Raw genomic sequence first — 21710 nt, forward strand, 5'->3', positions numbered from 1 at the left:
CCTTTCCGAATCACTTCTCTTACGTCGTCGGTCTCACGGTAGAAGTAGAAGAAGAACTTTGAGGATCAATCAAGCGTCAGCTGAAGCGTCTGCTTTTTACTTCTTTATGTGTATATCATTCTTAGATTACACAAAATCGTTTAGAATTTAGCTATGTTACCTTGGAATGTTAATCTTGGAATCTTAATGTATTCTGAACAATCTCAAAGTACTTAATATTTTATCTAGATCCTTATCAGACTCTACTTATTCTTTATCTTACAACTGCTCTCTGAAAGATCAACTTGGGAGTATAAGTCTGTTGCATAATTGAATACGTATATCTACAGCTGTATAAATGTCCCACCGAGAGATATTTATTGAAATAAAATCGAAATATATAAAATAGTTGGTGCAAGGTGAAACTCAAGATGTACATTCTTCAAGGACAATGCATAACAGCTTCCCAGCTACTACATCAGTACACCCAGCGGCAGAGGCACCAGTGTCTCTCTCTCTCTCTCTCTCTCTCTCTCTCTCTCGAAGTGCCACGCCATGGCGCGCCAGTCGCGTGAGCTGCCACGTAATGTGTGTGTGCCGCTCGTTTGCTCACGAATTGGTACGCTGTAATATTTGCGAGATCGTTCGAAGGAATTAAACGGCAACGAGGGGCGATGCGCGGGTCTGCATCCGGCCGTTCATAATTTCGGTGTCGCACCCATCGCGAAGGTGAGTAGGATTTGAGCAGGTGCTCGAGTAGTGCCCAGACAGCCTTTTCCACTTTAACCTTTCGGCGCGCTGACAGTGCGCTTTAACTCCAATCCAAACGTCAATCTGCCGCAGTCTACACTTTCCTCGTAGTTTATTGAGAACGTTAATTGACGCACAGTTAATCGCGACGCGTGATAAAGCTTAGTTCTTAGCTCTCTGTAACTTGTCCAATTTACAATCTTTATAATGTTCCGATGGAGCTTGAACGAACTGTTCGAGCCCTATTTTGTGACTCTTGATGTACAAGAGAAATTAAAATAAAAACTAGACGTTATATGTATTTTCTGTGTTATCATTACATACCTTGGACTTGCTTTAAAATCTGACAATGATAAATTTTGAACGTGACAATATACAGTCACTTATGAACTTTGAGTTTCTTTCTTACATGTATTTAGAAGAATCTTAGTACATTTTCTTAGACATATTTGATTGCAGTGACTTTTAGAGGGACAGAATGTCACAGTCAAGCGGTTACCAGTATCCACTGTATGTAGAACCCAACAATACTTTAAAGAATAATCCATCACCTGTAGTGAATGGTCAAAGTTCTATACCTCAACAGAATGGTATGCAGTCTCCTCATTTTAATCTGACCGGTAAGTTTTTTTTTTTTGTAAACATATAGCTGAAAAATCAGTCAAATAATATGTCAAGTCTGTTTCAAAGTCTATGTTATCAGAATATTGAAAATACTTGTGACTTGTTGATGACACCTGAAGACGATAATAACTATTACTAGCTATTAATTTACTTTATATTTTTTGGTAACGGATCTTATCTACAGAGATATTTTTGAAATTGTAATAGCTCAAACTGTTGTTCCTAGGTACACCATCGTCGCAATCCTCACGTGATCCATCCAGGGAAACTTCTAGAGATCCATCACCAACCCAATACCTTCACAATCAATATCGGCCTCAGTTACCTCGACCGCCAATGCCACCAATAACTGGGCCACAAAATTCTAATATATTGTCCTCACCACCTAGAACGTCACAGCCATTTAGTCCCATTAACCCTTATGGTGCACATAGCCAGTATGCCACTAGCAGTCATCAAAACATTGGTGTGTCCTCAGTTGCCTTGGTAACCCAACCTAGCCATGAAATTCACCATAGATCCATGATTCCCCCGAATCAGATGCCTCCACTGGGGAGAAATCTCGGGTCAGAATCTGAAACTTTGACACCTGCGGATATTGTCAAATCGGAATTTGCTAAAGTGAATCAAAGTTACCAATGGACAACCAATTCTCCACCCAGCAGCGTTTCGCAAGGCACTATAGGCATTTCTGGCGCATCCGGTAACATCGATAAGACTAGTCAAGTCTCTAAAGATCAAACAACAGGCAGTCAAGTGCCATTTACGAGAGTGAATCAGCCGTCAACACATGATCAGAGTCATCCTATTTCTTCAGCCCTATCCAACATTAGTCTGCTTTCTCCAAGCGTCATTCAACATTCGAGTCAAGACAGTAACATGCAGCAGGATCCACAGACTTCTAGTGTACAACTATCAAGGACTCGGAATGTCCAGGCACAATCGCCTATTGATCCTTCCGAAAGTTCAATTAATCCTCAACTCAGATATGGAAGTCAGCAAAGCATATTCAACGCATCTTCGACACCGCATATGAGTTCTAGCACGCAAAATTTGTTTTCCAGTAGTTCACAACAAATTCACAATATGGCTGCACGAAATCCGCAGGATTATTGCCCTCAGCCTTTGAAACATCAGTCTCAATTTCAATCTCAGTTTCAACCTCAACCGCAGCTTCAACCTCAGCCTCAACCGCAGCTTCAACCTCAGCCTCAACCGCAGCTTCAACCTCAGCTTCAGCCTCAACCTCAGTCTCAGCCTCAGCCTCAGCCTCAGCCTCATTCTCACCTTCAGTCTCAACCTCAGCCTCAATCTCAGCCTCAGCCTCAGCCTCAACCTCAACCTCAACCTCAACAAAGTCTACTCACTGACCAAATGGACCCTATGGGACTGGGAGGTGTTCCTCAAGGTTCGAATGTATATCAACATTTAGCTGGTCAGAGAAAGTATCCGCAACAGGACACTGCCAATACCACGATGCCACCTCCAAGGGCTACCGTGCCGTCTTCAGGAATTAGTCAGTTACATGCGAGACCACCGTCGTCAAGGATGCTTCCAGGACATCAGATGGTAAGCCTACTTGAACTTGGGAATAAAACGTGATACGCAGTTTATGTTTCACAATACAAATTAACTTTTATTTTTAGTACGATACTCGTTCGCACTATCCCGGCTCGATGACGAACGTTCCTTTAGACTCATTAAATAGAAGATATCCTAATACGTATCCCGACCAATTAAATCAGTTAAATAATCAGATGAGCAATTTGAACGTGGCACAGAGTGGCTTTGACCAATTATGGGTATTTATATTTATTTAATTGCATAGTTAATAAAATTTGTAACATGTACATAATTTAATTTATAAATATATTTAAACTACATTACGCTATCCTGTTTCTCAGGGTTCGGTAACGGTAGACCTCTTACAAGGCAGGAATATACTGCCGCCTAAAAAAGTCGAGCCACCAAAGATTAAGTTACATCAGGAATTGTTAGACACTGCAAATTGTAGTCCCGAGTAAGTTTTTTCATTCTTTGTTTCTTAGATTCCAGATATTTAATTATCTAAAAAGTAAATTATACCTTTTTGATGTAATCATATATCTAAGATGCATGAGTCGAAAGTACAAAGATCTACCAAGTTAATAGTTTAATGTTAACTATTAAAGCTGCTTGACATATAGAGTCTTTTGTGACACACACCGAATGATTACAGAATATTCAGATGTACGCTGACCAAGGTTCCCGATACAAATATGCTTCTACAGAAGTCTAGATTGCCATTCGGTGTACTGATACATCCTTTTAAGGATTTAAATGTATGTACCTTAAAATGCTAGCGCATATTTGGAGTTGTGAGTACATGGCCTTGTGAATGCGAAATGTAGAGATTAGAAGGAGCACAGTCTCACCATCATCCTTTTGATCTGCCGGCATACTCACCGGCGATGAATTTCGTTTTTCATTTTATGTGATTTCTTTTTTCATTTGTCAGCAGCATTTGCCGGTGATTCAGTGTAATACGATCGTGCGCTGTCGAGCTTGCCGAACGTACATCAATCCCTTCGTTATTTTCATCGACATGAAGAGATGGAAGTGCAATCTCTGTTTCAGGCTAAATGAACGTAATACATTCGCTTCACATACCTATATTTATCACTTTAGCATGGCTTTGCGAAATTGAAATACACTTGCGTCTTGTTGTTGCAGTACCCGAAGAGTTCCAATATGATCCTGTAACGAAATCATACGGTGAGCCCGCGCGACGGCCAGAAGCTAAGAACGGCACGATAGAGTTCATTGCGCCGAGCGAATACATGGTTAGTAATTATTTTTCCATTTCTCTTGCATGATTAATGGAAACAAGTCAGAGAGTCATTCAAATCTGAATGAAACGCATGTCTCTCCTTCTCGTATTTAAAAAAAAAAAATTCTTTTTAATTCGAATTTTTTTCACTTCCGACGGATTTAATTAAGAATTCGATGAATTCCAGCTCCGTCCACCTCAGCCCGCAGTCTATCTATTCGTCGTAGACGTATCTCGTCTCGCGATAGAAAGCGGCTACTTACAGATCGTCTGTAACACCATCATCGACGAATTGTCGCGTCTACCTGGCGACAGCCGCACTCAGATTGGTTTCCTCGCCGTCGATTCTGCTCTACACTTCTTCAGCATGCCCGACAATGTCTCGCAGCCGCATGAAATGATTATGCTGGACATCGATGACGTGTTTCTACCGTGTCCGGAGAACCTGATTGTGAATCTGAAGGAGCGCGAGGAGCTCGTCCGTGACCTTCTTACTCAGCTGCCCGTCAAATTTCACGGCACTCACGACACTAGCTGCGCTCTCGGCGCCGCTCTTCAAGCTGCCTATAAGCTTCTCTTCGCGACTGGAGGACGCGTCACTGTTTTCCAGACATGTCTGCCTAATCACGGTCCAGGAGCCTTACAGTCACGAGAAGACCCCAACGCTAGAGCAGGCAAAGACGTGCCGCATCTTAATCCGGCGACAGACTTCTATAAGAGATTCGCATTGGATTGCAGCGGACAACAAATTGCGATTGATTTGTTCCTGTTGAACAGTCAGTACAGCGACCTGGCAACTTTATGTGAGTTTGAGTGATAAGAAATATAGTATATCATATTTTTATTATCTATTTTTCAACATTGGGCATGCGTACATATCACTCAGAGGAAACGACCATTATTTTTTTTTCATAAATCATTGAGAACTTTGATAAGCTATAATTATCAAACTAACGAGACAAAATATAAATTTTTACTCGTGAGAGAATACCTCTTCCGTACTAGTGAATTAATACAATGTTAGTGAGCCAACTCGATAAAATCGTTGTCGAACTACTTTGTTATGTCCTTAATGTTTACGACCCTGTTAAATTTCATAGCGTGCATGTCAAAGTTCACTGGTGGCTGCATTTTCCACGTGCCGTTGTTTCGAACTTCAAAGTTGCAAAGCGCGGAGACATTGGAGAGAATGCTTCGCCGATATCTGACCAGAAAAATCGGCTTTGAAGCTGTAATGAGGATTCGTTGCACTCGTGGTCTGAGCATTCAGGCCTTTCACGGTAGCTTTTTCGTACGCTCGACCGATCTCCTTTGTTTGCCAAACATCAATCCGGACGCCGGCTTTGGTATGCAAATTGCTATCGAAGAGAATCTTTCTGACATGCAGAGTGTATGCTTCCAAGCAGCTCTACTCTACACTTCGAGCAAAGGTAATCGCTTTTTCTCCTTTCTCTCTTTCTCTATTGTATCTCACTATTTTCTTAATATTCTGATTTACATCTTTTTTTCAAGGTGAACGAAGAATCAGAGTGCATACGTTGTGCTTGCCAGTTGTAAAAAATCTATCAGATATTCTGCATGCCGCTGATCAACAATGTATAGTGGGTCTCCTATCGAAAATGGGTAAGTCAAGCTCTTGATATGATATATTATATTTAAATAAAATGAGAACAATAATTTTCATTCAGAGGGAGAGATTTCTCCCTCCCGCGATTGTAGATTGTTACGAAGTCGCAATAGAGAATTGTTGGATTAATAGATATTTGTATGAATAGCTGTCGATCGGTCGCTTCAATCGTCTTTGTCGGATGCCAGAGACGCGTTAATAAACGTCGCCATTGATGTCCTATCTACGTACAAATTGCTACAATCCAGCGGCAGTGGAAGACTTTTAGCGCCGGAAAGCTTGAAGTTATTGCCGTTATATATCATCGCATTATTGAAAAGTGTAAGTAGTCGAGTTCGAGTTTCGACAAACGAGACACTATATACGCGTCCGTTATTAGCATCGTCGATCAACATTTTTGCAAACTCGCAGGTGGCATTCAGGTCTGGCACAAGCACACGTTTGGATGATCGCGTGTTCGCCATGTTTCAATTGAAAACATTACCCTTGGCGCAGCTAATGCAGATGGTTTACCCCGATCTGTACCCGGTGCACGCACTCGACGACCGCAACGCTAAAGACATCGAAGGCAAGATCTGTCCGCAACCGCCACGGCTTCATCTATCTGCGGAGAGACTCGACGCTAGAGGCGTCTTCCTCTTGGACGCCGGTGACAAGATCTATATCTACGTTGGCAAGAATGTCAACCCGGTATTCTGTTCGGCAGTATTCGGAGTCTCAGCGTTTGCGTCTATTTCAGAGGAATTGGTGAGCATGTTTATATATCACTTCTGTCAATTACGCGAGAAATCGTATGGACCGAAATTTATAAACTGATCCTATCCCAACCATGTTGATGAAAAACGCACTGAATAACATGCCGCCTTAAATTTCCGTTGTAGTATGAATTGCCGGAATTGGACACGATAGAAAACGAACGGTTGCGGCATTTTATATTCAGTTTGCAAGAAGAGAAACCGTTCTGGGTACCTATACAGATCATCAGGTAATCCGATTCTTCTTTGTTCCTTTTCGTATGATGATGAATTGACTTTGCGATGAATGAAAACAACAAATCAAATATAAATAGGATATAATTGAAGATAATAATTGAATAAATGAATTGAGACGATTAAACAACTGTATAAATTATCGTAAACGATTATTTAACTACTCTACTCGTACGATCGTTTGTTTATCGCACAGCATATATGTCTCTTTTTTGTTACATTTCAACTTGTCCGTTGCTTTCTTTCGAAATGCTTACGAATGCATTTTACAACGCGGCGAATGATGTTTCAGGGAGGATAGCCATTTCAGGACATTGTTCATCGAGCGTTTAATAGAAGACAGGTTCGAAACGGCGCTTAGTTACTACGAGTTCTTACAGCATCTCAAGATACAGGTGAAAGAGTGACCGATCTGATTCTACTGGGAGTCATTGGATTCATGAGTCATAAAGTCGCATTAAAATGTGATTAAGAATTGTGCGCGAATCATCATCGATCGGTCGTGGGTTCACATAGGAAATATCGGGGACGAGTGGTTTCAAAAACTATTTTGCCATACGCAGCAGTGATAGCCTTACCGACAGACACTGACGCATTTAAATATGGTAGATTGTAATTATTGTTATTATTAATACTATTATTACAATTGTTTACCATCGATATCTCTGATACACAAGGATTCGCACGTTCTCGTTGCGCGCGTCCACTTGGGATAAATATGTATAACTTCTTTATATACGCTTGTGCTCGTCCAGTAAACGATAATATGAGTTTTTACGATCTTGTGCTATATCCGTAGCACTTTTAATTCGTGCAATTTTTACCTGGACAATGATAAAATCTTGATTAATCCATCGAACAGCATCGATATGACGAGTAATTTCTTTTCTTTTTCCACGCGGAATATTTTTAGACTATTTTGTCTCGTTCTATGCAAGAGATAGAGAGAGAGAGAGAGAGAGAGAGATCCTGTATTTGCGATTTGTAAAATGCAGAAATTAATCTTACTTTATTTATTTATTTTTTCTTTTTTCTGGAATAAAAAAAGTGTTAGTTACAAATTATATTAGGTAAAAGGTGTTAGATCATATATATATATATATATATATATATATGATCATATATATACTTCTACAAATGTTTGATATAAAAATAATGATGAAATTAAATTGTTTGCTGGGCGAAAGTCGCAAAGCGGAAGTATTTCACGGTGATAAGCAATGCACACTTGCAATTTAATCACCTGCAGGCAATAAAGAGGGTAATAGCTGGAAAGGTCTTATACAAAATGATTAATTCTACGTTAATTCGCTCGACAATGACGCGTTAATCCATATTGTAAAATTCAACTTTGCAGCGAGCAAAGCCAAAACAATTTCAATCGATGATTTCGAGCAGTCGACGAAAGTTGCACAGTTGCAATTGAATTACTTAAATAATTGTACACAGAAGGAGGAGGAGGTGAGGGATAATTCCGCGATAATGTAAAATATTAATAAATTTTTGAGAGGAGGAAAATTCGCCTGTAAAGGACTTTATAATAATGAGATAATGGCGAAGAAAAGCACGCTTATGCGAATGTTGGTAAAGGAAAAAAAAGGACTAGATAAATGAATATTGTAAAATAATCGCGCTGCTCGCTCACCCAGTGTTGATACTGCCAAATAAGATTTTCTGGCATATTGTTCTTTTACGATTCGCCAAAGGGTAAACAAAAAAAAAGCATGCGGGACGACATGATCTATATAATTTAAATACTTACCGATTGTGTCATTAAATATCGGTTCTACTATCAAAATATGTATATGTATATGTCTATATGTGTATGTATATACATATATATACATATATATAATTTATATATATATATAAATTATACGCATTATTCGAGAGAGACGACAATTGTATGTACATCCGTTCGCATCCTCTTTAACCCATCCTTGTGTACTGGTTCATCGCTATACTAACTCGTCGATCGTATCATCATAAAAGCGTTTTAGCGTTTACTTTCAATTAATGCCGATATGTGATCAGCGATTTTTAACTTCGTCTACAAGATTGGCTCAAAACAAATCGCGCACAGACGACGAATCTCGGTTCGTGAACAGCTCGGACAGGGATCAGACGAGAATTCGGTGACGGGAAATTACATCTCTGCTACCGTGACCGTGAGAACATTCGTCTGAGCACTCAGCTTGATTAAAACTAGATTGAGATAACCAAAAACAAGAGACAAGGGATTAGGAATCTCGTACAGGAATCTTTCTGTTCCTGCAACCGACTTTTTCATTTGGTCCCTATTCTCGTCAGACAAATTATCAGTTACACCAAAGGGATAACTTTTTCCATGCACTCATCATGTATACGCCGGTCTTTTATTTCAGGATATACTGCGTCGCGGAATTCGTAGAGAACCAGGGTCGTGAAGGAGAGAGAGAGAGAGAGAGAGAGAGAGAGAGAGAAAAATTAACAGTGTGCCGTTCCGCGTTCCCCGCTATAGCGATTGAATTCCCGCGAGAACTCGCTGATGCTAATGCTGATGCTGATATTGCGTCTCGATGCATTTATTCAACAGCGTAGAAAAGATAACGTCCGGTATGAAATGCAAATTGATCTGTATCAGTCATGTAGACATAACATCGATGTATGATAATCGTCCCTACTCCAGCTTGCTAATATCGGCGTCGGTGGTGGTAGCGTACGGGTGAAGACGACGGCGGCGGTGGCGGCGGTGGCGACGGCGGCGACGGCGGCAGCGTCGGCGCTCGGCGTTCGGCCGCTCGGAGGCGTCGGCCGTTTGACTGACGCGTTATCAGTAGTGGTACCGTCGTGAGCGCGAGCAGGTGAAGGCCTTCGTCGCGATAGCTCTGCCCGACGACCTGGTAAGCCTTGTGTTTTGACTGGCATCCCTTCCCCCGCCCTTTTTGCTGCCGCATCGACCCGACTGACGATCGGACAGATGGTGCGCGGAAACCGCGCCGTAATTTTTATCATCCCTTTCTCCGCGTGCGATCACCGCGGCTGGCGGGGGCGACGGCGATGACGGGGACATTTACGATGTTCATTTTGCGGCTGACAAAACGCAGAGAATGGGCTTCCCATTCCCAATGGGCGAGATTCAAATAGAACATCCACGAAGGTGGTAGGAGAGAGAAGAGGATAGAATGGGGCTTTCGGGAGGGCAAGCTATAGCATGTCTTGTGTTTGAGAAATTCGTATTTCGGGAACACGATTTCGCCTACCGGATTCTCTTCACGTTTCGTCTGGTCGATCAATCGCGAAACGCGCGACTCGATCTCGATCTCGATCTCGATCTCGATCACGAAGTGTCCGAATGGCAGCTTCGTTGTGATTTCGACAACGAATGTAACTAATTAATTCAAAAGATGGCGATCTGTAATTACGAAGGTGTACACACATACGTGCGCGCGCGCGCGCGTGGAATGCCCTAAATATTCGGAGGAACGAGCCGGAGAGCGCAGATTATCCCGAGATATGTCGGTGTTTTAATTATTTAACCGCGCTCGTTGCAAGCCTCTTGAAAGCTCGTCCATGATAATTGACCGATCGAAGAATCAGCGGCGAGAGAAAAAACTGAATGTTCGTTAAAGCGATTAATTGCGAACATCGAGGTATGTCGTGTGTGTGTGTGTGTGTACCCGGCGAGAAAATCTCACGGCACGATTCCGTGGTAAGCATTGTAAACAAATGCGCGGCCGAGAGATGCGCGAGGTGCGAAGGTTGGCGGAAGGTTAATTGCTCGGCTCTCCACCGGTCGAACTATGTTTAGCGACAATCTCCTCCAGGAGGATGGTATTCTTCTATTTTTATCTTATCGTGCGCGGGTACTTTTCTCCCTCTCTCGTACTTTTTCTCTCTCTCTCTCTCTCTCTCTCTCTCTCTCTCTCTCGCAATAACGATATCAGTTTCCATCGGCTGCGATCGACTCGTAGACTATAACCCTCTTCAAAGCCCTCGTACGATCCTTCAAGTGGTCGTGATCCGATTCATCCCTAAAATTTAGTCGTTCACGCTCTCTCCCCCGCCCCCCCCCCCTCTCTCTCTCTCTCTCTCCTATTCGTTCACTTTCGATATCTTGAGAGAGGCGTTACCTTGCCGCACGCATCACGCATCACACGACGCTTTTATTGCTATTATTGCAGACGAGTGAAAATTGCGTGCTGATGAGATGCAGTCGCGAGATGCGTGTCCAGGGTCTTTAATGATCCTCGCGTCTCGCGCGAGGCAGCGTCCGCCGCGACGCAAGTCTGTCTCGTTACCGGCAACTCTCCTGCCGGTCTCGACTTGACCTATCGCGTCGCAAGGACGCGATAATTTGTGCGCGGCACACTCGACAGTGTTAAAGAGCTTGTTTGCCATGTGCCTACCGTCGTGGCTGAACGTTGTGTGCGCGCGCGCGTCAAGTAGCAAACATTTGCACATTCAAACGCGTTCTCCACTTTCCTCCGCCTCCTCCTCTTGCTCAGGATGCAACACGTAATCTGATATCCATGACCAGGAGAAGCTATCCGTGACGAGATGTTATCGCGTGATCTGCATGAATCTGCAAGAAGGCTGAGAAATCTTTTCCAACAGACGGCAACAAGAATTTCCTCGATCGCGGACGCGCTCATATCGTGTAGCGATCAATCGCCGCGATCGATCTCGCTTTGCATAACGGACATTTTACATCCTCACGAACCTGAGTCTCGGTGAGACGTGTTGCGCGCAAGCTCGAATTCCCGCAAAAATAACAATGGCCACGAGCGAGCTTGCTCCGCGTGCGCCTCGGGTCAAAAGTTCACGTTAGCTCGCGAGCGATTTCGTATATACAAGCTGCGATCCACTTCCACCTCCGCCGCCGCCGCCGCTACATCCGCGTGCATTCGACAGGCGTTGATGGAGATTGCGTCCTGCAAATTTCAGATTACTAATCGACGTGTGTATGTGCACCGAAATGCAAACTCGCATTCGCATTCCGTGACACGGGCGGCCATGCGCGTGCTGCATCGCAACGCGAGAGTCGTCCGAGCGAGCGACGACTCGGACGAAAAAATCGATACGCATCGCGAAAGCTCCGAAAAGCTGCTCGCTATCCTTGTGCGTAATGTGCGGCACACGCACGCTCCGGATCCGTAAAAGGAAAGCTGGATCGATTCGCCGTGGCCGTTGCGCGACCGCCCGGTCGCTCGCGTGCGTCAGCGAGAGAGAACTCTCGCCGGAAGCTCTCTCCCGGCCCCGAACTGCTTCTCTCCGAAGCTGAGGCTGAAGCTGAAGCCCGAAGTACCGAGAAAATCGCGCGAGAGTCCCGCGATTTCGCGATCCGCCGACCGGCAGCGATATTACACCTCGGCTATTCTCCCTTTGCAGAAGGTCCCCGCCCTTAAAATGGGAACATAGGACGCGCATGTACCAAGGGTCTTGACAACCTCCCTCAAGCCCTGGCATATCTCCGGCCCGCCGACTATCGACGGCCAACGACCAATGAGCACACTCGGGATAAGTACAAACTAACGTTAACGCGATCGCAAGAAAGCTCGCGTTAACGATCAGATCGTTTCCGCAGCTCGCCGATCTTTCGATGGATCGCGCGACGACCGACGGGGAACTTATCGGCGGCAATCAAGGGTATCATCGCCTAATCGTAATTAGCGATTCAATGTAACGCTCGTTGCACTCGCAAGCGAAGACAATCGTAGCTGATTAAAAGAATAGTGTTATCGAATTATACATATATATATATATTAAATAGATATATAATATACATATATATATATATATATATATATATAAATCTCTCTCTATATAAATATATACGAACGAGCTACAAATGGAAAATCACGATCTCCATTATTTGTTGAGCATGGATTATTATTATATATTGTTTAATCACTGATCGCCGGATCGATCGAGTATACTTATATATCGACACACGAGTACCTTGCGAGCGATAGGAACGCTCCCGAAAATTCGGAATCGACGAGAGACATATCTGAGAGTTCTCTATTACTCGAGAGACACACGCACGATATTTTGAGGAGCGCCTGACACTTGGCAGACCTCGCGTGTCGCCGAAAGTTCGACTGAAATTTTAAAATCTGGTCAAGATCAAGAATTCTTCAGTCAGTTCACGAGCACACTGTCGCACACACACACACACACATCCGAGCATCCGATAGTAGAAGAAGAATCGAGGGAATTGCGCAATCCAGTTGAAGCTTTAGGACTCGCACGTCCGAGTGTCTGAGAATCGCGCTGGACCCGAGGACATCAAGAATTCAACATCTGTAGAAAGGACATCCGTGAGAGATTCAAGTCTCTCTCTCTCTTTCTCTCTTTCTAATGACTGACGGAGACGACGATCGAGCGACGCAACGTATTGTTAGGGATCGGAAATAAAAATATCTTGCAGGCTGCAGAGGGACGCGCGCGCTCACGTTGATACGAATGTAAACAGTCGTAGCAGTCGTGACGAAGCGTGTACCGGCGGTGTACAATGTAATTATCGCCTGATTCGCGTCGGCAAGCTCAGCAAATATGAATCTCGAGGTGGAGTTGATCGCTGGGGTGATTAAGGGCGGCCCACCCCCGGCGCACCTACCAGCACCGAGGCTCATCAAAATATTCATCGCCGGCGAGAGGAACGGTGAGTTTGAAATTTCAAGCAAAGTTTACCCGCGGACGAGATAGAGCGAGAGCGAGAGAGAGAGAGAGAGAGAGAGAGCGAGAGAGGGGGGAGAGAAGGCAGGAAAGTTTCCTTTACCAACGTTTAATCGAATTCGTTTGGCGATTGTGCCGGCTAGACTTTCCGGAAGAGCGCAAACAGCTGCTAGAGGTGGTCGGTCCGGAATTGCAATCGATCTACGATGACATAGGAATCGAGGTCAGTGCGCGAATTCATTTGCTTTGACGACTTCGAGCTCGTGATCAGCACCACCACCAACCTGCGACGGCTTGACTTTTGCGCAGGTGCTCCTGGTGGACATGCAATATGGTACCAGCGACGACCCGGACGCCAACCCACGTCTCGCGGAGTTTTTTCTGGAGGAGATCAGCGCATCCCATCGACATTCCAGGGGATGCTTTCTTTTGGTGAGAGACACGTGACGTCCGTTCGTCTCGATGCTCGCCGCTGGTCGATGTCGTGGAATTTTTTTTTCTCACCGGCGTGCGGAATGTCGAAAGTAGCGTGCGACTTTACATATTTTCCGGTTCAACTGCGAAGTAATATTTTATTAACGGCTCATACCATGTCGGCATGAGGCATAACTTCTAACTCACGCTTCTTTTTTCCCTTTATTTTTTGTGCGTGCTATCACCCCATTTTTATCGCTGCGTCATCCTCCTCCTTACCCCCGTCTACATTCGCGACGGAACATGCGTCTGTAACGCAGAGGAATAACTCGTCTTCATTTGTTATCCTTTCAGCTGTTGGCAGGAACAGAATACACCGCAGGATGGGTACCTACGGAGCTGAAGAAGACCACCTTCCAAGCTCTTCACGCGCATTGTGTCATTCTCGAGGATTATTACGAGCACAATGGGCAGTCCTACGTTCTGAAAGCAAACAGGTAACGTTGACGTTTAGAAACTCTTCTCTCTGAGAGCTCTTCATCTTCGACCTACTAACGAGTTGCTTGTAAACAGCGTGGAAACAGCTCAGTGCGAGTGGCAAAAGAATCAAGAGCCGGAGCTGCGTCAAGGACTGAAAACCGCCGCGGAGGCGGCGATCCAGGAGCAACCGGATAATCAAGAACTGAGGTACATACTGAGGAGCACAGCGGAACGGCAGCTGGAATACGGCCTAAGTAAGTGTCGGAATTTCAGATTCTTTGGAGCCTCGAGGATTCCTCAAGAGCCAGCGGCCTGTACCCTTCCTTCTCGTAGACATGAAAAGAGATCGTGAAAAAATAATAAGTAAATTATCAAGATTCTCAGATGAACCGTGAATTGTAAATTAAGAAAAGCCGACAAGTTCTTATTGTTTAATTTGTAGATCAAGTAGATTTCGCTGTCGGCATCTCGAGTAGACTGATGGTGGCTTTTTCTCCTTTATTCTGCGGAAATCGTGAAACTCGTTTTTTTTTTTTTTTTTTTTTTTTTTTCGACGGAGTTTGCGAGCCGTTGCGACACGGGTATACGTAACAATCCATGCGCGTCATTTCCGCAAGTTTGTAAATAAGTAACGGAATACAAATCGGGATATCGGCGCTGCTGTTGCCGCCGCCGCCGCCGCCGCCACCGCCGCCGTCGTCGTCGTCGTCGTCGTCGTCGTCGTCGTCGCTGTTACCGCCTCAGTAGCTGTCAATATTTGATGAATTCCTGACATCGCAGTTGGCATGGCCTATCGAGCCTTGTTCGCCAAAAATAGGAAGATCCCTTCTAGGTCAAGCATCGGGCACGTACCGCTTAAATTATTCCCCGTGCAACCGCGCGCTCTTACGGCTATTCGCCGCAGGCATATAACGCACACTCGCCGTATTGTGCGTTCAAACAAAGAACGTAAAGACTGGAAATCGAAGCGCTTTGTGCAGAACCGCGCCGTTAATTCTCTCTTTCCCGGTCTGGAAATTTAATTGCCGCTCGCAACGGCTTATTCGTGCAATCAGTCAGTCAATCGCTGGATCAGTCGACGAACAATCGTTTATGAATATCGCCATGCGCCTTACGCATTAATTAACTGAAGATCGATGCGCATTGCAGGTATATAAGGTATATAAACGAGTGTATTAATAACGAGCTCTCCGAGAACGAGTTTATTGCAGAGTTTATGCAAAGATAGAATCATCCAGACGGAGAATTAGATAGATAGGGATAGACAGAGAGAAAAAGAGAGGGAGAGAGGGAGAGAGAGAGAGAGAGAGAGAGAGAGAGAGAGAGAATTTGTCAACGATAACGGTAGTAAGATGTTCAATAGCTGGCATTCTGCCAATTTTTGGGCACTCCTGCATAGATTTGTTCAAATATTAAGATGTAAGGGGGAATTTATTAACCCTTACAACCTGGGAAGCCGCTATAGTGGAATCTCATATTTTATCTAAATTTACTCTTTGACATACGTAGAGAAAAGTCCTGATTTAAATATTGTAAAAGTCATTCGAACGTTTACTAGAAGGTTTAATCATCTATTGATTATTTCTTATAATTTATTTCTTTCATTCCACACTCCTATACACCTCAATATTGAATGAAATCTGTAGAAAAAATGTCGGGGTTGCGTTTCACCCTAATTTCGGACTGTTACATGCGTGATGCAACACCGACGATTAATCGACGATGCATTCCCATCAGATCTGGATCAGCAGGGTTTGGGAATAATGGCCGTGATCCGCGAGTGGACGGGCGACGATGCGCCGACGTGTGCACCGAAGGCTGACGAACTCAAGACTCGTGTCGAAACGGTCCTACCTCACGAGAACGTGTTACATTTACCCGTGGAATACTGCAACGGTGGTATCGACGCTGACTACAACAGCCACGACAATTACCTCGGCAAATTCCGCCAGCTCATACTGGATAGGCTCCAGCAGCTGGTGAACATGTCCGTAGAGGTCGACCCGGAGATCAAAAGCCGCAAGAAGATGGTTCAGGAGGTTTACGCCGAGAGTATGGCGCATTTCACGCTCCTCCGACAATTACCATTGGCCGACGAGAGCGACGAGACTGTGGAGCTGGTGAAGCAACTTATCCTTGCAGGTGCGTAGCTCACAGAAACTCGTAACATTTCTCCCGCAGGAATATGCAAACAGAACAATCGTATCCGTAACAAACGTACACCGCAGGCAAGGAGCATAAGCACGGACCCATCCTGATCTACGGGCCCAAGTCGTCCGGCAAGTCATCCATCCTCGCGCGTATCTACCAGGATTCACCCAGCTGGTTCGCAACGCCGACGCTCCGCGTCGTCCGACTGTGCGCCTCGACGCCACGTTCCGCCTATAGTTTGGAGCTCCTTCGCATCCTTTGCCAGCACGTCGGTTTTCTCGCCGGTGACAATGACGGCAATCTGCCGCGCGACGCCTCCTTCGATCCGCTCTATCTCAACAATTGGTTCAGCCTCATTATGCGCCGCGTCGAGGAGCATCCTCTGCCGGATCAGCTAGTCATTCTGTTCGATGATCTCCACCGTTTCCATCCGCTCGAGTGCGACATCGTCGCCGCGCTGTCATGGTTGCCGCTCACGCTTCCCGCGGGCGTCCACTTCGTCGCGACTACTGCATTACCGCCCGAGGGGATGCGTCTGACACCGCTTCAGAAAGATCGTCTGCGCGCCGCCGACGTCCTCGTCGACCTCACCGGGCGCACGTGCATGTCATCGCGTATCGACACGACCCTGGAACATCTGGAGAGTCTAATCGGGCTCGACGCGGCTACGCGGATCGCTTCGGTTCTCGCTTGCACTGAATACGGCCTGTCGGAGACGGAGATACTCGAGCTGATCATGCCGACCGGCGGAGAAGGGCCGTTACTCTTGCAGGAGAGTCAATTCAACTTTGCGACCTGGTGCCTGGTCAGAAGAACGTTCGCGCCGTGGCTCAGGGTGAGCGACACTAGTGTCAGTTAACAAATTGATACGTTGATACGTCGATGATGGTCAACCATGACCAGCGCTGCAATAATACCGCGTCTCATTCATTCACGTAATGTAACCAAAATGGTAACCAACCGAGCGCAACAAATCAAATATGTAACCGATAGAGAGCCAATAAAACGAGTTAACGAATATGTACATCGCGAATTGCGTGGCAGCTAGTGTGCTCAAACTCGCTTTGTCTCCCGCCTCCGACATTTGTCGGATATCCTTGTGTTATCATATCGCAATCTCAACTTCATGAAACACCATTCCAGGTACGAGTGATGAGCGGCCGATTGCTGTTCTCCTGGCGCGGCCAATGCCGCGAGATCGCTCTGAGGAAGTATCTCTCGAATCAAGATATTTCCCGCGGTTACTACGCCGAATTGGCCAGCCTCTTCTTCTCCGAGGACGCTGACGACAGCTCGGACAAATCTGCCGGCAATCCAGCGGCCTCCTCGCCACCCGCCAAGGAAACACCGTTTCAAAGCGCGCCGCGAAGCCAAGATGTCACATACACACTGCGACACGTCGAAGAAGCGTGGTTGCATCTCCTGCGCGCCTCCGACGTCGACAAACTGAAGAAACTGGCCGTCTGCGCGTTCGACTTCCTCCTCGCGGCCGTTCAAATGATCTCCGTCAGCTACCTCCGTTGTGTTCTCGAACACGCGAGGCGGTATCTTCTAGAGCGCGACCTGGAGCTTGTGTATTATGCCGTGAGGAAGTCCAGCGACGTTCTCACCAGGGATCCTCTTCAGCTTGCGGCGCAGCTCATCTGTTGGTTGAGACCGGTCGCCGAGGACGGCGGTGACCTCGTGAGTTTCTTTTGTCATCTATCGATAAGGGATGAACTCCATGTCGTAAACCTGCGGATAGAGAAAATCTGACTCAACCTGCGTCTTCAAGGTTAGTAGAATGGTCATGGCGGCTATGGCTTGGTGCGACGGTTACACCGCGCCTCTGCTTGTGCCCTTGAACGGGTGGCTGCAGCCGCCTCTGCCGTTGCAGATCCGAGCGCTTACATGTCCTCAAGGGGTCAAGCTGATTGAAGCGGCACCATCCGGCCAGCACGTCGTCGTCGTGCCGCCGCAGGGTGATGCTCAGTTGTGGCACGTCATGTCTGGTCAGCTCGTCCATACGTTTAAAGGTAGAGAAAGATAGAGAGGGAAAGAGAGAGAGAGAGAGAGAGAGAGAGAGAGAGAAAGAGAGAGAGAGAGAGAAACATAGCTTAGCTAGAGTAAGTGGGTGAATACTCGGAATGCTTCTCTCATTTATTTCGACCTATTTTTACTTGTTTGTCGTTCACGGAAATTCACGGCATCAGCGTTAATGACGATTATTGCTGTTTAATATTCCGTTTTCTTCTCATTTCAGGACACTCCAGTCCCATCTCATGTTTAGCCGTCACCCATCAGTCTCAGTATTTGCTAACCGGCTCTGAAGACACTTCCATCATCGTATGGGACATGAAAGAACTCGTCATGAAACGCCGGATTTGTGAACACATCGCGCCTGTCCTCACTTTAACCACGGCTCTCAACAACTCGGTCATCGTGAGCGGTGGCGAGGATTCCAGAATCATCGCTACCAGCTTGCTCACCGGCGAGGTGCTGATGAAGGTCGATCATCATCGTGGCCCTGTCACTACCATTCGCGTTAATTCAGCCGGGGAAGTCTTGGTTTCCGGGTCGGCCGACAGCACGGTGTGTCTGTGGTCTTTGGAAAGTTTCACCCTTCTCAACAGCATTGTTCTTCCATCTCCGGTAGCCATGCTGGATGTGTCCGCAGACTCGGTTTTCCTTCTAGCTGCTTGCGAGAATCAGAAGCTCTATTTGAGATCTTTGGCGACGGGCACGGAGATACACACGCTCAGAGGACATCAAGGTCCGGTTAAGAGCCTCTGTTTGGCAAAGGATTGCAGAAGAGCCATTGCGGGAGGCATCGAGGGCAGAGTATCCGTGTTTGATATGCACAGTGGGAGATTGATCAAAACCTTACCCGCTAATCCATCAACGAGCGTCACTTCGGTCAAAGTGAGTGAAACGCGATGGTGATTTTACCGATTCGTATTATTATCCTTATTGTTTCTTCCTTTCGCACTGAGGTGACTGAGAAAGACGACTTTCTCATAACCGGCGGAGGAGGTCGTGTGACATACTGGAGCTTCCGTGGCGAGGAACCACCGCCGAAACCGCAAAAACCTGGCAAACAAGACACTCTACAACCGCACACTGCGCCGATATCCTGCTTGGACATCTCCAGGGACGGTGTCATGGCTGTCACCGGCGGCGTCGACTCTCTGGTTAACCTCTGGCAGCTCAACACTCACGAGTTGTTGTCTACCTTGGAGGGACATATCGCTAGCGTCACGTGCATTGCGTTTTCCGCGTCGGGACTCTTCGTAGCGTCTGGTAGATATCTCCATGAAACCCGTCCCAACGTTCACACCTTCGACGTATCAACTGATAATGACATGAAGATTTATGTACATTCTTCTAGGATCTGAAGACAAGACAGTACGTGTATGGGGCTTAACGCTGGGCCTCGTTGTGGCCACTTTCAGACACCAAGCGCCGATAACTGCTGTCACTGCTATGCTAGACGGCAGGAGAGTAGTCAGTTCGGATCGGGCTGGGACCATTAGAGTCTGGGCGGCAGATAGTGGCACACTGATACAATCTGTTTGCGGACCCGGGCGATGCTTCGCTGTCGCGTCTGACATGAGGTAAAGCACCGGGAAGAGACTCGCGTGGCGGACAACGTGCGAATTCTTTCTACCTCAAGATCCGTGCTTTCTCTCTTTCACTCTCTTCTTCTCTCGTACTCAAAATCGTCTCTCTTCGCATTTTTACATTTCCGAGCTGTAATCTCAAGAGCCATTTGTACTAACACTTCCTCCCAGCTCAATCAATCGATCACTCCAGATACGCGGTGTGCGGATCCGACGATAACCAGGTGCGCATAATCAGCTTGGGCGTCGGTCCCGAAGAGAAGCATCAGGTGTCGCATTCGCAGGACATCACGTGTCTGGTAGCGACGCCGGATTCCCAATATCTGATCACCGGTTCGCGCGACATGAGCCTGAAGGTGTGGCAGTTGGCTGGCGGCAAGCTCTCCCAGGTCTTAGTCGGCCATACCGATCATGTGACTTGCGTGGCGGTCGCGGTGCTCGACAAGTCTATAGTGGTGTCCGGCTCTCGAGACGCTAACTTGATCGTCTGGGACATCAACACCGGCGCTGACTTGCACACTCTCACAGGTCACCTGGGTTACGTGACCTGCGTGCGAATCTCGGGCGATGGCACTCTAGCCGCTTCCGGCAGCGAGGACAAGAGTCTCATTGTCTGGGATACCAAGAAGGGCACTTCGCTCAGTTCCATCATGCTACACGTGCCGGTACTGGGTGTCGAGATATCCACCGATTGTTCGAGAATGGCGGTGCACTTGTTGGAACACAAGTGCATGCCTATTCTCTGTCTACACAATACACCCGCGCAGTATGTCAAACTACCGCCGTACGTGGCGCCGCGAGATCTCAGGCCCCCGGGGCCGAAGCGGCCTGCCAGGCGGTTGTTGAAAAAGGAAGTGTCTTTGGATACTTACACCTGGCAGCGGAAATACGGGCATCTTACGTCAGGTTATCGATCGTCTTTTTTTACATTACCTTAAATTGACTTGACGATCTTGATGTGTTATATCTGTAAAAATTATTTTACACATGCAACACGGTAACAGGATTACTTTGCGTATACCTTCAGGCATTATAGTCTCAAGCGTCGAGGAGCGCCTGAAGCGTCGCTTCAGCGTGAGCGCATCGATGGAAGAAATCAGTAAAGCGGACTTGAGTGGCTCACAATCCGGGCTCGGACCCGAGCAAGCCGCTTTGGCGCAATCCCAGCACTTTGACCAATTAGAGGCGCTTTGGAACAAGCAATCTCCGCCGCCAAGACCACGGGGCCTAGCACGAACATTGACGAAACAAAGCTCGCTTCAAGCTACTCGGATATCGGATTCTGAAGAGGGTGAGCGCGTCCTTTGTTAGGTCACTAGGTGTCTAGTTTCTCAGAAAAACAGATAATGTAGTGACTTTTCTGCTATGATCACTTAGACGAATGGCTTATCTTTTTCTTCTTAACTTAGAGTATGAAAGAGTCAAACATTTTGAGAATGATATGGTATTGCAGATGTACCGGATTAAATGGCAGAATACTTTCCATCGCCGATTCTCGGCTGATCGTCAAGTATATTTAAGCTACAAAATGTCCTTCCATGTCATTCGATGCAATAAATAAAGATATATCAGAGGTATTAGACTAGCAACAACACGCAAGTCTTGATCCTTCATCATATCCGCGACTT

General features: G+C 46.3%; 2 protein-coding genes across 4 annotated transcripts; both read left to right on the plus strand.

The window, feature by feature from the left end:
• Positions 1-526: 526 nt before the first annotated feature.
• Positions 527-7806, plus strand: Sec24AB (Protein transport protein Sec24AB). Of its 2 annotated transcripts, none has more exons than XM_019845150.2 (15): positions 527-708; positions 1189-1349; positions 1580-2922; positions 3000-3155; positions 3258-3373; positions 3572-3674; positions 3851-3980; positions 4066-4175; positions 4350-4965; positions 5263-5592; positions 5675-5785; positions 5938-6110; positions 6201-6536; positions 6671-6774; positions 7071-7806. In XM_019845150.2, the coding sequence occupies exons 2-15, from the start codon at positions 1208-1210 to the stop codon at positions 7183-7185; spliced, it is 3885 nt and encodes a 1294-aa protein (XP_019700709.2). In that variant the 5' UTR covers positions 527-708; positions 1189-1207; the 3' UTR covers positions 7186-7806. The 2 variants fall into 2 exon arrangements, with proteins under 2 accessions (XP_019700709.2, XP_011152953.3); XM_011154651.3 differs by having other exon boundaries at positions 3854-3980.
• A 4791-nt stretch (positions 7807-12597) lies between these two features.
• On the plus strand, positions 12598-21676 carry LOC105191335 (NACHT domain- and WD repeat-containing protein 1). Of its 2 annotated transcripts, XM_011154653.3 has the most exons (15): positions 12603-13424; positions 13582-13661; positions 13748-13870; positions 14207-14349; positions 14426-14586; positions 16070-16474; positions 16561-17318; positions 17627-18166; positions 18258-18498; positions 18726-19384; positions 19456-19762; positions 19851-20076; positions 20276-20988; positions 21110-21373; positions 21536-21676. In XM_011154653.3, exons 1-15 carry the CDS (start codon positions 13316-13318, stop codon positions 21547-21549), a joined length of 4743 nt encoding a protein of 1580 aa, XP_011152955.1. In that variant the 5' UTR covers positions 12603-13315; the 3' UTR covers positions 21550-21676. The 2 variants fall into 2 exon arrangements, with proteins under 2 accessions (XP_025162101.1, XP_011152955.1); XM_025306316.1 differs by lacking the exons at positions 21110-21373; positions 21536-21676 and having other exon boundaries at positions 12598-13424; positions 20254-20399.
• Positions 21677-21710: the final 34 nt, after the last annotated feature.

The sequence above is a fragment of the Harpegnathos saltator genome, unplaced genomic scaffold (assembly GCF_003227715.2).
Source record: "Harpegnathos saltator strain DR-91 unplaced genomic scaffold, Hsal_v8.6 scaffold774, whole genome shotgun sequence".
Classification (NCBI taxonomy): Eukaryota; Metazoa; Arthropoda; class Insecta; order Hymenoptera; family Formicidae; genus Harpegnathos; species Harpegnathos saltator.